Genomic DNA, 18,185 nt, shown 5'->3' with positions numbered 1-18,185 from the left:
TGCAGCATTTAGAGCTTAATGCCCAGAAACCAAGTGAGAAGTGTCATACTGTGAGTAGGAGGCAGAAAACGAAAAGCCAGACGTAACATTCGCCTCTAGTCCGTTCTTTGGGTATTTTTAGTTTAATTCTTATATTCTAGTTTTTTGTCATTTTTTGACATGCGTGTAGTTTTCAGTCTGTCCCGTTAACGTAAGCTGTCTTGCTCCCCGTCTGTCACACATGATGCTGTTTTGTTTGCCAGGCAGGACTTTACAATGGTTGTTACACATCTGGTGGCTTTGTTGATGATTTTTCAGATTGGTAAGTTTTTTCATTTTCTATTTTTCTTTCTTTCTCGCCTTTTCCTCGTCTCTTTGGTGTCTGGTATCCCGTATAACACCCCATCGCTGGACTTTATCACTCTGATACTTCTTCATTAGTTTTCAAGTGAATTGAAATATATTGCTGTAAAATTATTTTGAGCTTTTGAAATGAAACCCTGCCTGCTTATTGATACGAATCGCCCGCAGACTGGAGCCGCAGACATGGGAATGTCCGACCTTTGTTCTCTTCTCATTCTGTCAGCCGTGGACCTTACCGACTGACTGATTCTGCTGAATAGAGCTCCTTGTGTTTCCGATGTACCTGCAGAACCCGAGCAGCAGATTTGGGACATGAATTGTGTTTAGTCATTGCAGCAGATTTGTATATATTCATTTTCTTTATCCGTCTGCAGCCTCCATGTGGATTAATGCTCAATCAGACACATTTAGAATAGTTGATATAATGGGCCATTTGTGGTTTAGCGTCAGGATCAATTTCTGATTGTCTTATTTGACATTTTAATAGTGAGTGGAGGAAAGCCCATCTCATGCCCTGTGAGCCCCAGACATCCTGGTCCGTGCTGGGTGGATTCTTGGGCCCATTCGGAGTTCTACCTTCCATCCTAACAAATTCACTTATCACTAAATTGTAATCTTTGTTGTTAATATTGATCCCACCAGAAATCTGCATCATCCGTCAGCACTGAGGGCTTATTTGTAGAAGGGGACTCTTGTGGCAAGTGATCTGGGGCTCCGTGATTGTGGGGACCCTTTTACTGATCTATGCTTTTTTGCATGTGAGGGTGTTTCGGCATTGCAGTTCACAAGCAGCGCTACGTGTTGCCGAATGCATTACCTCCCATAGCAGTGGAGGGAGAGCTGAGATCCATCAGGGGAAGACTTGATCAGGCAGATGTAAGGTGGCCATTGGACTTAAAGGTATTATGGTACCAAATATCATCCACATCGATATGAGTAGTTGGAATCTTATCCAACAGTAATACTGCTCCTCTAAGGCCGCTCTCACTCAGGCGGTTTTCATTGCGTTTTAGTAGGCATTTGAAACACCCACTAAAAACGCAGTAGTGAGCCTCCATTGATTTCCATGGGCCTTCTCAGACGAGCGCTTTAGCACTGAGTCTCTAACGCTGCGCTTATTGAACTCGGTCTGTTCCATTTTAGTGCGTTGCAGCGCTTTTTAATGCACCACAGCAACCATTGTAAAGAGGGGGGCGTTAAAAACACTGCCATTACAAATCACTGTAAAACACCCCATTTAAAGAAAGGCCTGTGAGGGCCTGGCCTAGTTGTCCACTGATCCCCCCGTGGTCTGCATCCACTCGTTTAGCTGGCTGACTCAAACAACATCAGAACTTTTCACTTGAGTTGATTAAGAAACTATTTAAGAGGGTTGCTGAATATCAAGGACAGTCCAGGAATTTGTAGCGTGTTCCTAATATGTGGGAACCTGTAGTAGAGGTCACGGGAGACTTGAGATTAGGCCCATAAAATAAGGAGAATGAGAAGATACAGCAAACGAAAGGTGGAGAAGCTGCTTACAGCAACCAATCAGATTCCAGCTCTCGTTCACCTCGGTTTGGATGTCCTATTTAAATACAAGCCAAAATGTGATTGGTTGTTTGTTGGGCGATTGCTCAACTTTTTCTTTGCTTCCATTTTTACAAATTCCCCCCCCCCCCCCCCCCCCCCAGTTTGGATGAGAATTGTACCTAAACATTCTCCCACCGTCATGGAGTTGGGGCGCACGGCCTGAAACGACAGCAGCATCCTGTGATTGTCAAATCCATTTCACACTAAAACAATGGAGGGTTGCATTTTGCTCAAGTGCCTGGGTTGTGCATATTAAAGGGTTAATTCAGGTGCAGCAAAAAAAAGCTGATTGGTTGCATAATGACAAGTTGCTCCATTCAACAGACTTTGTGGATTAATTCCTCCGGCTTTCTGCTTTTAGTCATTGAATGAGGACCTGCTTGTCTCCCTCCAGCAGCTGGAGATCGGTTCTCATACTGTCTATGTCCAGATTGTATTGTCTCCGAGGGGATAGAAGCCTTTCTTGGTCATGTGATGGAGGCGCGGGTCGGCCCACATGGCCGATAGCTCTACTCTAGCAGATATTTAACCCCTCATAAATGGGACATCTTTACTTTTCATCTTCATCTTTTTTCATTCCCGCTTTATACGGCCCAGAAATCCTTTGTTTTCCCGGCGCGGCGCGAGGCTCGTTCTACAGGACAACCGGGTGGCAATGCCATCATTGTATGTATCGTATGATGTACCGGGTCAGCCACAGAGCAAAGTGTGCAACCAGGCATCAGATCTACAAGGTGACTTTTACTATAATGCATTGAAAAACATTTCACTTTTTTTTTATGTGGGGTGAAATAGGAAAAACGCAATTGCGCCAAAGTTTGTTGGGATTTGTTTTATGGCCTGCATGAGGACTTGCACAATTCCTGCTGGCTGTTAGTACAATTGCAGAAAGAACCAAATTTACACATTTTTTTATGTTTTGTTACTTCTAATAAAAATCCTTTTTTGTGGGTGTGACTGCCGGCCGAGCCGTGAGGGCTTGTTCCCTGCAGCACGAGCTTTAGTTTTCACGGCTCTTATTTTGGGGTACATGCGGCTTTGTGATCACTTATCATTCCATTTGTGGGGAGGGGGAGGCATGGTGCTTCAAAAAAATGCAATTCTGGCATAGCGCATTTTTTTCTTTAAACACCGTTCCCCGTGCGATAATGTGAAGCTCTGATCGTCCGTCTACCAGAGACCCTGAAATATCAATGGCAGATGAAGCAACAATTAACTTGGCTGCTATAAGTTTTTGCAACAAGTTATCCTATCTTGAGCCATTCTGAAGTTATTGAAGGACCAGCAGTCCGTTATCTGGGCACTTTTTGAGTCTTTAAACTTTGCTACATTGTTATTTTTATGTACTTTTTTTTAGTTCTCATAGGCGACCTGAGTTTGTGATTGTGTGATCACTTGCATAATATACTGCAAAACCTCTGCGTGTGTCTGTCTGTGTGTGTATGTCGCTGTGTGTGTATCTGTGTATTTGTGTGTCTGTCTGTCTGTGTATCTGACTCTGTGTGTCTGTGTGTGTGTGTGTCACTGTGTGTCTGTCTGTGTGTATGTCACTGTGTGTCTGTGTGTGTATCTGTGTATTTGTGTGTGTGTCTGTCTGTGTATCTGACTCTGTGTGTGTGATTGTGTGTCTGTCTGTGTGTGTATGTCGCTGTGTGTCTGTCTGTGTATCTGTGTATGTCGCTGTGTGTCTGTCTGTGTGTGTATGTTGCTGTGTGTCTGTGTGTGTATCTGTGTATTTTTGTGTATAACTGTGTGTCTGTCTGTCTGTGTGTGTCTGTGTGTGTGTGATTGTGTGTCTGTCTGTGTGTATGTCGCTGTGTGTCTGTGTGTGTATCTGTGTATTTGTGTGTATGTCTGTGTGTCTGTGTGTGTGTGTATGTCGCTGTGTGTCTGTGTGTGTATCTGTGTATTTGTGTGTATGTCTGTGTGTCTGTCTGTGTGTGTATGTCGCTGTGTGTCTGTGTGTGTATCTGTGTATTTGTGTGTATGTCTGTGTGTCTGTGTGTGTGTGTATGTCGCTGTGTGTCTGTGTGTGTATCTGTGTATTTGTGTGTATGTCTGTGTGTCTGTCTGTGTGTGTATGTCGCTGTGTGTCTGTGTGTGTATCTGTGTATTTGTGTGTAGGTCGCTGTGTGTCTGTGTGTATCTGTGTATTTTTGTGTATATCTGTGTGTCTGTCTGTCTGTCTGTATGTCGCTGTGTGTCTGTGTGTGTATCTGTGTATTTTTGTGTATATCTGTGTGTGTGTGATTGTGTGTCTGTCTGTGTGTATGTCGCTGTGTGTCTGTGTGTGTATCTGTGTATTTGTGTGTCTGTCTGTCTGTCTGTGTATCTGACTGTGTGTCTGTGTGTGTGTGATTGTGTGTCTGTCTGTGTGTGTATGTCGCTGTGTGTCTGTGTATCTGTGTATTTGTGTGTATGTCGCTGTGTGTCTGTGTGTGTATCTGTGTATTTGTGTGTATATCTGTGTGTCTGTCTGTCTGTGTGTATGTCGCTGTGTGTCTGTGTGTGTATCTGTGTATTTGTGTGTATGTCGCTGTGTGTCTGTGTGTGTATCTGTGTATTTTTGTGTATATCTGTGTGTGTGTCTGTCTGTGTGTGTCTGTGTGTGTGTGTGTGATTGTGTGTCTGTCTGTGTGTATGTCGCTGTGTGTCTGTGTGTGTATCTGTGTATTTGTGTGTCTGTCTGTCTGTGTATCTGACTCTGTGTGTGTGTGTGATTGTGTGTCTGCCTGTGTGTGTATGTCGCTGTGTGTCTGTGTGTGTATCTGTATTTTTGTGTATATCTGTGTGTGTGTCTGTCTGTGTGTGTGATTGTGTGTCTGTCTGTGTGTATGTCGCCGTGTGTCTGTGTGTGTATCTGTGTATTTGTGTGTCTGTCTGTCTGTATGTGTATCTGACTCTGTGTGTCTGTGTGATTGTGTGTCTGTCTGTATTCCTGTACATGGGCATCGGTGTATATTCGCTTGTGAGAGGATGACGTGATTGTACTCGTGCTTTCACGCTCATACCTGCGCACTGTATGGTATTTTTGGTGCTAACAGGCCCCGTTCACACTGGCTCAGCAGCCTAATTATTCTATGGTGCTATCAATTAAAACCATGAAATCTCACAATAACATATGTGATTTTGTGTGGATGGCATGCGAAAAAATACACAACATGCTCTATTTTTGCGCATCCCATAGACTTCTATGGTGGCTTGGGTACGCAAATGCGCATAAAAATAGAGCATGTTGTGTATTTTTTCGCCTGATGGAAATGCAGGCACAAAAATGCTGAATGCGAGGGAACTTATTGAAATCAATGGCTTCTATAGTCAGCGGTTTGCAGAAGTGATTTTGCACATGGGAGAATGGCCTGTCTGCAGGCGCCCTAAGGGTGGCTTCACACGAGCGTGTTATTGTGAGAGATGCAGCAAATGAATTCTTCATCCCTGTGGGAAATAAAGAATTCCCTATCACAGCTGTAACAGATGGCAGCTGCGGCAGGGCATACAGCTGCCGGCATCCTGTAATTGTTTTTCAGGAGGGGCATTAAGTGTAAGCCCTTTCCTAAAAAACAACAGAAAATGGTGATAGAAATAAAAAAAACAAAACAACTATACTCCCCTTTCTTTAGCTGCTGGGGCACAGCCACATCCAGCCAGCTCTTCTCCTGCACTGCTGTGAGGAGTATTCAGCAGGCGGGGATTTAAATTCCCCGCCTGCTGAATGGGCTGCCTCTGATTGGCTGAGCACTTTGACCAATCAGTGGCAGCTGTCAGCTATTGAGCTATATGTAAAGCTCTTCACTGAAAAACAATTCAGGGGTGCCGGCAGACCATTGTCTTTTAACCCCTTCATGACACGGCCTATTTTGGGCTTAAGGACGCAACAATTTTTGGCGGATTTTCTTCTCTGTCTATCAAAAGCCATAACTTTTTTATTTTTCGGTCGACGCGGCCGTGTAAGGGCTTGTTTTTTGCGTAGCGAACTGTAGTTATTATCGGCGTCATTTTTGGGTACATTAACTATATTGTAAAACTTTAATTTTTTTTTTATGATAGCGGGGAGAGAAAACGCATCAATTCTGACATAGATTTTTTTTTTACGGCGTTAATCATGCAGCATAAATGAGACATTCCATTTTTTCTGCCGGTCGGTACGGTTACAACAATACCAAAATTCCTACACTTTTTAAAAAAATTTTTCCACTTTTCTGCAATAAAATCCCTTTTTTTGGAAATTTTTTTTTCTAAATGGCTGCATTCAAAGTCCTGTAACTTTTTTATTTTTCGATGTACGGAGCTCTGTGAGGGCTTATTTTTTGCGAGATGAGCTGCAGTTTTTACTGGTACCATTTCGGGGTACATACGACTTTTTTGATTACTTTTATTGCATTTTTAGTGGGGCAAAATGCTAAAAATTAGCATTTTGCCTCAGTTTTGTAGCGTTTTATTTTGCGTTTTTTTCCGTGCACAGTCAAAAGCATGCGGATCTTATTGTACGTGTCGTTACGGATGCGACAATACCAAATATGTGGGGTTTTATTTTTTTTTTACCTTTTTTATGCTAATCTGAGAAAAAGCATAAAAAATGGGTTTTTTTAACTTTTTTTAAATTTTTCTAAATTCATTTTTTTAATCTTTGTTTTTTTTACACTGTTTGTGTCCCTCTGAGGGACTTTGACCACTGACCTGATGATCGCTGTCATATCGCTTATACAGCGATCATAGGCATAGGCAATACAGGACGCCAGTGTCTGTTGCCATGGTGACAGGCCGGGCTCTCGCGATAACATCGCGAGAGCCGGCCGGAGACACAGAGGGAGTCCGCTCCCTCTGTGAACTCTTTCCCTGCCGCAATCTACTTAGATCGCGGCAGGGAAGGGGTTAACAGCGGGGGGCGCATCTCCGATGCCCCCCCCCCCGCTGTTGCAGCGGGACGCCGGCTGTGACTGACAGCCGGCTCCCGCTGCGGGATAGTGCGGGATCATATGTGATCTTGCACTATCCCCAGGACGTAAGTTTACGTCCTGTAGCGGGAAGTACCTGGCTGCCAGGACGTAAACTTACGCCCTGCAGCGGGAAGGGGTTAATGGAGCCACCGGCAGCAGCCGCGGCTCTATTGAAGACAATGCGTGCATTCCCTTTGGTTCACATATGTCCTATCTTTACAGGCACTAACCTGTAAAACACGGACATGTGCACACACCATGGGGAATGCATTGTTTCTAATAGAAGCGTGTTTTTGTGCGCGCGTATGCATGCACAAAATCACGCTCGTGTGAAGCCACCCTAAGTGTGTGGCAAGGACCTTCACTAGGCACGCGTAGTGGATTATGTGTTTGGAGAAGCCACTATCACCCTGTTGGGCGGGGGCTATACCCCCCACTCCCCACCCCAGGTTATATCCCGCGCTTCGTAATGATCAATTGCAGTTAGCGCAGTTAGCAGCTGCAGCTCTTGGTTGCACAACAGCTCCAGGATTTGGAGCCAGTCCGAAAGACCACCTTGTACGCAGCTATCTGAACCCAAGCCAGTGTTCTGGGCTGATGGCTCACCACTTGCAGGGACCTTGAGATGCGACGAGTGTGACGCTTGCCAATGTATTAAGAGGAGCTCAAACAGGTCAAACCTTTGAAAACTGTGAATTCATAAACTGCCGCTCTCAGCATCCCGTTTCGTGCCTGAAGAATTATGTGGCTTCAACCTTTCCATCGGCGTATTCTTGCCCATTGAGCTTTTGTGGTCAAATGGACGCCTTGGTGGACATTGTTCAAAAGTTGTTGCGCAAAGAAGCGCAGTGGATATTCCATGTGGACCGCTGTCGCCAAAAGGGTCTTCATGAGACTTTGTCATTTGCTTCGTTTATTTAGATGTTGTTCTTTGCGAATCCTCCATTTTTTATGCACATCAAATTTTTGGTCTTTTTTCGGTCTTTCCTTTTTATCGTAGACGAAGATGAAACTTTCATAGATCTTTTTGAAGTACTTCTCTGGTCCGGCACTTACCTCCCCCTCCAGATGCTTCTTGTTCGAGGCCGTCGTCTCCCCGCGATGCACTGTTAGTTATCATTATCTAGCATGTATATCCGCTCTGGATGGCTAATGTGGCACTGATGCCGGCGGCCGCTGGTCTTCTCACTGGTGGCAGGCTGCGGCCTCACACTGTGCATGCCCAAGCTACGGCAGTGCATGATTTGGAAGCTGGGCGGAGCCTTTCTTTGACAGCTCGGTCCCTGATTGGGGGATAGCTCGGGGGCGGAGCTCTCACATCCGGGTGTCTGTGACATTATCTGACCAACCAGTTATCAGGACAATATCAGTTTTGTCTAGTTCCAGTAGGACCGTTTAACCTGACATCAGGGGAGCTCCATCGTATCCGCTTCCCAGAAGTTGTATACAGATAAGAAATAGCTTTTCTGCTATAACCTGGTACCACTGTCTGTGCCAGGACAATGTTTTTGCAATTAGAATCAGCATCGCTGCTGGTTCTGTTGGTATTTGTGCTCACATCCTGAGCGCCATGATGCCAGGAGTTCAGGAACGTGGCGCTGGAGTGGTTACCTGACTTCCTGTGACATCAGCTGTCACTACAAATGCCGGGACCACAGCGGGACTGCAGTGCTGGATCTCTGTGGCGGCAGACAGGTAAGTACTGCTCGGTTTGTTGTTTTACTATAGGCAGCCCGGTTTAAGGGATATTGTCCAGTAACTGAACAATCCCTTTAAATCTGGCACTCTTCATAGTATCAGGGAACATGAAAAATCTTTTGGGTTTCAACAAATGAAATAATGGCATTGCCACTTTTTTTTAGCTACAAAGCCCTTTAATAGCTGGTTTCTAGGAGAACATTTGAATCATAGAATCATAGAATGGTAGAGTTGGAAAGGACCTCCAGGGTCATCGTGGTCATAGGGGCCTCCAGGGTCATCGGGTCCAACCCCCTGCTCAGTGAAGGATCACTAAATCATCCCAGATAGATGTTTGTCCAGCCTTTGTTTGAACACTTCCATTGAAGGAGAACTCCCCACCTCCCGTGGTAACCTGTTCCACTCATTGATCCCCCTCACTGTCTAATATCTAATCTGTGTCTCCTCCCTTTCAGTTACATCCCATTGCTTCTAGTCTTTCCTTGTGCAGATGAGAATAGGGCTGATCCCTCTGCACTGTGACAGCCCTTCAGATATTTGTAGACCGCTATTAAGTCTCCTCTCAGCCTTCTCTTCTGCTAAACATTCCCAGATCCTTTACCCGTTCCTCATAGGACATGATTTGCAGACCGCTCACCATCTTGGTAACTCTTCTCTGAACTTGCTCCAGTTTGTCTAGGTCTTTTTTAAAGTGGGGTGCCCAGAACTAATGCATGAGCTGCATCGGTTTATAACTGCTTTCTATTGTCTCCTTATACGGCATATAGAGATGCATATTGTGGTGTTCGATCGCACACCTTAGAGGGGGAGACGGCTGGAAAACAAGATGGTATTCAATGGAGGCTCTACTGCTCCTCTCTGAAGGTAACACGTGGCCTGTCTTGGCTGCACATAGTGGTAAAATCAGACAGTTCTTATAACCTGCGGAGTCGGATAGGGTAAGGTGGCGATTCGTCGTGACGCCAACCTGCCTATGGGTAGAAACCCATTCCGGGCAGGAACCATGAATATTAAATGTAGGGAACTCAACAATAATGGTGCTTGTATTCCTTGTCCCTGGAGTGATAAGCGTAGTACCTCAGTGCAGTGTATCGATGAAGGGAAGACACTTCAGGAAACAGACTGCAGCTGATGAAAAGAGTTCAACCTTTTATTTGGAGGGAGGGAGAATACTTGACTTTGCATTTACATTCACTTGCAGTAACTGTTGAATCACATTGACTTGGGATATTTGATGACTTGGCATCGTATTAGTAGACATTGCATTGAAACACTTTCTCAGGGGGGCAGCGGCAACATATTGCAGTAACACACTTCCTGCTTTTATCCCTGGCTTTGACTGATGCTTTGCAGACTCATTACTGACTTGTTCCTTTCCTGTACTCCTCTTCTCTGCCTCTCCTCTGCTAAAACTCCAACACCACTTTTCTTGATAGGTACTCACACTTAGATGTGCTCCTTATAACTCCACGACTAGGATCCACAACTAGACTACTTCTTAGAAGACTTTGTGTAGATGTTCGCCTTACAACTCCCAGGTCTCTATTTCTGGCTGTCTTCTCTCAGCTATCTCCAAAACTAGACTTCCTCCATGGCTGAGCTCCAGGACTAGACTGCCTAACCACACGCAAGTGCTAGCTTTTATACCTCCCCAGTAACCAGAGAAGATTCTCTCTACCCAATCCCAGGGCTAGCTAGAGGTGATTGACAAGTGTTAGAGCAGGTTAGGTTACATTCTGCAAAGTCATTCACAAGTTATCTAGAGAGACACTAGACATTGACCTTTTGGCGATCTGTCTAGGCCAATACACATAACCAGACACAGTTTAACAGACATATACACTTCACTTGAGGTAGCTAATAAAATGCTGTGGGGGCCCAAACTCTGGGTCACTACAATTTAAAAAAAAGATGTCAATGTTAGCAGATATTTTGAAGCGCCCGGCTCTGCGCTAAACTGATTCTCTTTTCTTTATTTTTGCTTTTCTTTCAATCATTCTTCATGCTGTATTTTATATTGAAGATCACTATAAACAATTTATAATTGTTTCTTCCTGTCTGAGTTTTGGAGTATCATGAAGACATGTTGGTGGTTCTCTGAGGGACCTGCTGTCTGTGGCGAATGTCAAATGGACATTTTGGATGTCAAATCTGCAATTGTATTCTGTAGTGTTACTCATTGACAGTTGGCAGAGTTGGGGGGGAGCCATTCATGTTATAGTAAAGCCCCTCTGAGACGATAACTTAGAACTGCATCAAAAAGTGTCTTCTAGGATGGCGGGTCCTCTTAAAGAAGCCATCCAAGAATGGTCTTTTGACATGCCTTATGCATTCATACCTCCCTAATGTGGCTCAAAGCCTAAATCAAACACACACTGTGTCAATTTCGCTATACGTACAGTATGTACAGTATGTACTTGGGGACCCAGAGGAAACCCAAACATCAAACTCCATGCAGATGTTGTCCTTGGTTGGAATTGAACCTACAGCCCCCAGTGATGCAAGGCAACAGTGCTAACTGCTCAGTTCCTATGCTGCTGAATATAAGAACTTAGCAACATGAAAACACACAGTATGGCGGTAACTCATCTATATATATAAAGATGAAAGCCCTCACTGACTGACTGACTCACTGACTGACTGATTCACTGACTCACTGTCTCGCCACTAATTCTCCAACTTCCCGATGTCGTAGAAATATAACATTTGGCACAAGCATAGATTATGTCCAAAATAGGAAAAGCTAATGGGTCCCAACTCAATTATTCAATTCTAGCACAAAATAATTAGCGCCCAAATTTTAAGTACGGAATCTAATTCTCTCAGTTCCCGATGTCGTAGAAACATAGTTTGTGCCCAAACTTTACGCACATAATCTAATTATTCAATTCTATGCGCAAAAGAATTAGCATCCAAATTTTACATACGTAATCTAATTTTCTCACTTCCTGATGTCATTTTATATAAAGGAAACGTCACATGGTTACCTCCACGTGGTGTTTCCTGGGTAACGCAAAGAACCATGCAAAATGGTGAGCATATTTTTTTCCTCGGTATCTCTGAAGTAACCACGACTTCATAAGATTTTCTGTGTGAACACCAGATAAACACCAGCGCCAAATTAACTCGGGCGAAGCCGGGTATATCACTCACTCACTCACTGACTCACTAACTCTCCACTAATTCTCCAACTTCCCGATGTCATAGAAACATGAAATATAGCACCAGCATAAATTATGTCCAAAATAGGAAAAGCTAATGGGTCCCAACTTGATTATTCAATTCTAGCGCCAAAAGAATTAGCGTCCAAATTTTACGTATGGAATCTAATTCTCTCACTTCCCGATGTTGTAGAAACATAAAAATTTGGCACGGGCATTGATTATGTCATAAATAGAAAAAGTTAATGGGTCCCAACTCGATTATTCAATTCTATGCACAAAAGAATTAGCGTCTAAATTTTACGCACACAATCTAATTCTTTCACTTCCCGATGTTGTAGAAACATGAAATTTGACACGGGCATTGATTATGTCATAAGTAGGAAAAGCTAATGGGTCCCAACTTGATTATTCAATTCTAGCACAAAAGAATTAGGGTCCAAAATTTACGCACGTAATCTAATTCTCTCACTTCCCGATGTCATAGAAACCTGAAATTTGGCACGAGCATTGATTATGTTATAAATAGGAAAAGCTAATTGGGACCAACTCGATTATTCAATTCTAAGCACAAAATAATTAGCGTTCTAATTTTACGCACGTAATCTAATTCACTTCCCGATGTCGTAGAAGCATGAAATTTGGCGCGGGCATTGATTATGTCATACATAGGAAAAGCTAATGGGTCCCAATTCGATTATTTAATTTAAAGCGCAAACGAATTAGCATCCAAATTTTACGTTTGTAATTTAATTTTCTCACTTCCTGATGTCACAGAAACTTGAAATTCGGCACGGGCATTGATCTATCTATATATATAAAATTGAATGTATGCGTGTATGTCTGTCTGTCTGTGTGTGTGTGTGTGTTTGTCCTTTATGCGCTACTACACCATTCATCCGATCGCCATGAAACTTTGGGAAGTTGTTGAGTACACTCCTGGGAAGATTATAGGCATAGTACATTTATGCTACAATAAATGGCGCATGTGCGAGCGCCGTCGACAGTTACGACCCCCCCACGTAGATCGTTCGATTTCCAACGTTGCCACTAATTCTCTCACTTCCCGATGTCGCAGAATCAGGAAATTTGGCAGGAGCATTGATTATGTCATAAATAGGAAAAGCAAATGGGTCCCAACTGGATTATTCAATTCTAAGCGCCAAAGAATTAGCGACCAAATTTTACGTACGGAATCTAATTTTCTCGCTTCCCAATGTCATAGAAACGTGAAATTTGGCAGGAGCATTGATTATGTCATAAATAGGAAAAGCTAATGGGTCCCAACTGTATTATTCAATTCTAAGCGCCAAAGAATTAGCGACCAAATTTTACGTACGGAATCTAATTTTCTCGCTTCCCAATGTCATAGAAACTTGAAATTTGGCACGAGCATTGATTATGTCATAAATAGGAAAAGCTAATGGGTCCCAACTCGATTATTCAATTCTATGCACCAAAGAATTAGCGTCCAAATTTTACGCACGGAATCTAATTTTCTCGCTTCCCAATGTCATAGAAACTTGAAATTTGGCACGAGCATTGATTATGTCATAAAGAGGAAAAGCTAATAGGTCCCAACTCGTTTATTCAATTCTATGCGCCAAAGAATTAGCGTCCAAATTTTACGTACGGAATGTAATTTTCTTGCTTCCCAATGTCATAGAAACTTGAAATTTGGCACGAGCCTTGATTATGTCATAAATAGGAAAAGCTAATGGGTCCCAACTCGATTATTCAATTCTATGCGCCAAAGAATTAGCGTCCAAATTTTACGTACGTAATGTCATTTTCTCACATAGAAACTTGAAATTTGGCATGGGCATTGATTATGCCATAAATAGGAAAAGCTAATGGGTCCCAACTCGATTATTCGATTCTATGCGCAAAAGAATTAGCGTCCAAATTTTACGTACGGAATGTAATTTTCTCGCTTCCCAATGTCATAGAAACTTGAAATTCGGGACGGGCATTGATCTATCTATATATATAAAATTGAATGTATGCATGTATGTCTGTCTGTGTGTGTGTGTGTGTGTTTGTCCTTTATGCGCTACTACACCATTCATCCGATCGCCATGAAACTTTGGGAAGTTGTTGAGTACACTCCTGGGAAGATTATAGGCATAGTACATTTATGCTACGATAAATGGCGCACGTGCGAGCGCCGTCGACAGTTACGACCCCCCCACGTAGATCGTTCGATTTCCAACGTTGCCACTAATTTTCTCACTTCCCGATGTCGCAGAATCAGGAAATTTGGCAGGAGCATTGATTATGTCATAAATAGGAAAAGGTAATGGGTCCCAACTTGATTATTTAATTCAAAGCACAAAAGAATTAGCATCCAAATTTTACGTTTGTAATTTAATTTTCTCACTTCCTGATGTCATAGAAACTTGAAATTCGGGACGGGCATTGATCTATCTATATATATAAAATTGAATGTATGCATGTATGTCTGTCTGTGTGTGTGTGTGTGTGTTTGTCCTTTATGCGCTACTACACCATTCATCCGATCGCCATGAAACTTTGGGAAGTTGTTGAGTACACTCCTGGGAAGATTATAGGCATAGTACATTTATGCTACGATAAATGGCGCACGTGCGAGCGCCGTCGACAGTTACGACCCCCCCACGTAGATCGTTCGATTTCCAACGTTGCCACTAATTTTCTCACTTCCCGATGTCGCAGAATCAGGAAATTTGGCAGGAGCATTGATTATGTCATAAATAGGAAAAGGTAATGGGTCCCAACTTGATTATTTAATTCAAAGCACAAAAGAATTAGCATCCAAATTTTACGTTTGTAATTTAATTTTCTCACTTCCTGATGTCATAGAAACTTGAAATTCGGGACGGGCATTGATCTATCTATATATATAAAATTGAATGTATGCATGTATGTCTGTCTGTGTGTGTGTGTGTGTGTTTGTCCTTTATGCGCTACTACACCATTCATCCGATCGCCATGAAACTTTGGGAAGTTGTTGAGTACACTCCTGGGAAGATTATAGGCATAGTACATTTATGCTACGATAAATGGCGCACGTGCGAGCGCCGTCGACAGTTACGACCCCCCCACGTAGATCGTTCGATTTCCAACGTTGCCACTAATTTTCTCACTTCCCGATGTCGCAGAATCAGGAAATTTGGCAGGAGCATTGATTATGTCATAAATAGGAAAAGGTAATGGGTCCCAACTTGATTATTTAATTCAAAGCACAAAAGAATTAGCATCCAAATTTTACGTTTGTAATTTAATTTTCTCACTTCCTGATGTCATAGAAACTTGAAATTCGGGACGGGCATTGATCTATCTATATATATAAAATTGAATGTATGCATGTATGTCTGTCTGTGTGTGTGTGTGTGTGTTTGTCCTTTATGCGCTACTACACCATTCATCCGATCGCCATGAAACTTTGGGAAGTTGTTGAGTACACTCCTGGGAAGATTATAGGCATAGTACATTTATGCTACGATAAATGGCGCACGTGCGAGCGCCGTCGACAGTTACGACCCCCCCACGTAGATCGTTCGATTTCCAACGTTGCCACTAATTTTCTCACTTCCCGATGTCGCAGAATCAGGAAATTTGGCAGGAGCATTGATTATGTCATAAATAGGAAAAGGTAATGGGTCCCAACTAGAGATGAGCGAACGTGTTCTTCCGAGCTTGATATTCGTGCGAATATTAGGGTGTTCGGGATGTTCGTTATTCGTAACGAGCACCATGCGGTGTTCTGGTTATTTTCACTTCCTTCCCTGAGACGTTAGCGCGCTTTTCTGGCCAATTGAAAGACAGGGAAGGCATTACAACTTCCCCCTGTGACGTTCAAGCCCTATACCACCCCCCTGCAGTGAGTGGCTGGGAAGATCAGGTGTCACCCGAACATAAAAGTCGGCCCCTCCCGCGGTTCGCCTCAGATGCGGTGTGAGTTAGATGAGGGACAGTGCTGTTTGTACCGGAGCTGCTGTAGGGAAAGAATTGGTAGTTAGTGTAGGCTTCAAGACCCCCCAAAGGTCCTTATTAGGGCCACTGATAGCTGTGTGTTGGCTGCTGTTAGCAGTGGCAAATTTTTTTTTCTCAAAATCGCCTCTGCAGACCGTTGCACCTGGCATTAGGGACAGAAGTGCTGCATAGGCAGGGAGAGTGTTAGGAGTGAGTGTAGCCTTCAAGAACCTCAACGGTCCTTTCTAGGGCCATATTTATCCGTGTGCAGTACTGTCCAGGCTGCTGTTAGCTGTGCTGCATTTTTTTTTGCTTCTCAAAATCGCCTCTGCAGACCATTGCACCCTCCATTGATACTGCAGGGAAAGAATTGTATAGGCAGGGCCACAACACAGTTATTATTCATAGAATATACGCAGTGCTGCCTTTTGGTGCCAAAAAACTGAAAACAAATCTATTTGTCCAGCCTCTGTCCGTCCTAAGGGCTGTGGACACGTGTGAGCTGCGTGAACAACATTGCTAAATCAGACGCACCCAGCTACGCTTTACTGCTGGCTTCGCCATTTGCTTTCCTTAATTGGTAAAAAAATACCTGCTCTCCAAGAGTTATAATAACTCTGCTACCTTCACGTTCTGTGACACATTAGCAGGGACACAGCACAGTTATTAAACTTAGATAATTCATTCACTAGAGGCAGTGGGGCCTTTCGTTTTCCAAAAAGGGCAAAAATTATATTTGGCCTGCAGTCTTGCGCCAATTTATTTCCTGCCTGTGAAATCAAATCACTGGTAATACAGCATGCTGAGGGGTAGGGGTAGGCCTAGAGGACGTGGACGCGGCCGAGGACGCGGAGGGCCAAGTCAGGGTGTGGGCACAGCCCGAGCTCCTGATCCCGGTGTGTCGCAGCCGACTGCTGCGCGATTAGGAGAGAGGCACGTTTCTGGCGTCCCCACATTCATCGCCCAATTAATGGGTCCACGCGGGAGACGGTTATTAGAAAATGAGCAGTGTGAGCAGGTCCTGTCCTGGATGGCAGAAAGTGCTTCGAGCAACCTATCGTCTACCCGCAGTTCTGCGCCGTCCACTGCTGCCAATCCGAATCCTCTGTCTGCTGCTCCTCCTTCCTCCCAGCCTCCTCACTCCACTACAATGACACCTGCTCAGGAGCGGGAACACTCCCAGGAACTGTTCTCGGGCCCCTGCTTAGATTGGGCAGCAGCGGTTCCTCTCCCACCAGAGGAGTTTATCGTCACTGATGCCCAACCATTCGAAAGTTCCCGGGGTCCGGGGGAAGAGGCTGGGGACTTCCGCCAACTGTCTCAACAACTTTCTGTGGGTGAGGAGGACGATGACGATCAGACACAGTTGTCTTGCAGTGAGGTAGTAGTAAGGGCAGTAAGTCCGAGGGAGCAGCGCACAGAGGATTCGGAGGAAGAGCAGCAGGACGATGAGATGACTGACCCCACCTGGTGTGCAACGCTTACTCAGGAGGACAGGTCTTCAGAGGGGGAGTCAAGGGCATCAGCAGGGCAGGTTGCAAGAGGCAGTGCGGTGGCCAGGGGTAGAGGCAGGGCCAGACCGAATAATCCACCAAGTGTTTCCCAAAGCGCCCCCTCGCGCCATGCCACCCTGCAGAGGCCGAGGTACTCTAAGGTCTGGCAGTTTTTCACAGAGACGCCTGACGACCGACGAACAGTGGTGTGCAACCTTTGTTGCGCAAAGCTCAGCCGGGGAGCCAACACCACCAGCCTCACCACCACCACCATGCGCAGACATATGATGGCCAAGCACCCCACAAGGTGGGACGAAGGCCGTTCACCGCCTCCGGTTTGCACCCCTGCCTCTCCCCCTGTGCCCCAACCTGCCACTGAGATGCAACCCCCCTCTCAGGACACAGGCACTACCGCCTCATGGCCTGCACCCACACCCTCACCTCCGCTGTCCTCGGCCCCATCCAGCAGTGTAGTTCAGCGCACCGTCCAGCCGTCGCTTGCACAACTGTTCGAGCGCAAGCGCAAGTACGCCGCCACGCACCCGCACGCTCAAACGTTAACCGTCCGCATAGCAAAATTCATCAGCCTTGAGATGCTGCCGTATAGGGTTGTGGAAACTGAGTCCTTCAAAAGTATCATGGAGGCGGCGGCCCCGCGCTACTCAGTTCCCAGTCGCCACTACTTTTCCCGATGTGCCGTCCCAGCCCTGCACGACCACGTCTCCCGCAACATTGTGTGCGCCCTCACCAACGCGGTTACTGCCACGGTCCACTTAACTACGGACACGTGGACAAGCACAGGCGGGCAGGGCCACTACATCTCCCTGACGGCACATTGGGTGAATTTAGTGGAGGCTGGGACAGAGTCAGAGCCTGGGACCGCTCACGTCCTACCCACCCCCAGAATTGCGGGCCCCAGCTCGGTGCTGGTATCTGCGGAGGTGTATGCTTCCTCCACTAAACCACCCTCCTCCTCCTCCAACGCAACCTCTGTCTCACAATCAAGATGTGTCAGCAGCAGCACGTCG

At 44.9% G+C, this 18,185-nt stretch overlaps 1 protein-coding gene across 1 annotated transcript in view; it reads left to right on the top strand.

Annotated features, from left to right (window-relative positions):
• Window positions 1-18,185, top strand: part of OC90 (otoconin 90) — a 184,495-nt gene that overhangs the window by 438 nt on the left and 165,872 nt on the right. Inside the window, exon 2 of the mRNA XM_066578803.1 lies at window positions 243-301. Coding sequence (XP_066434900.1) covers window positions 243-301 — 59 coding nt within the window. The remainder of the gene's footprint in view (window positions 1-242; window positions 302-18,185) is intronic.

Source organism: Eleutherodactylus coqui, chromosome 9, assembly GCF_035609145.1.
Source record: "Eleutherodactylus coqui strain aEleCoq1 chromosome 9, aEleCoq1.hap1, whole genome shotgun sequence".
Lineage (NCBI taxonomy): Eukaryota > Metazoa > Chordata > Amphibia > Anura > Eleutherodactylidae > Eleutherodactylus > Eleutherodactylus coqui.
Note: the sequence above shows the minus strand (reverse complement) of the source record. Positions and strands in the feature narration are given on the sequence as shown.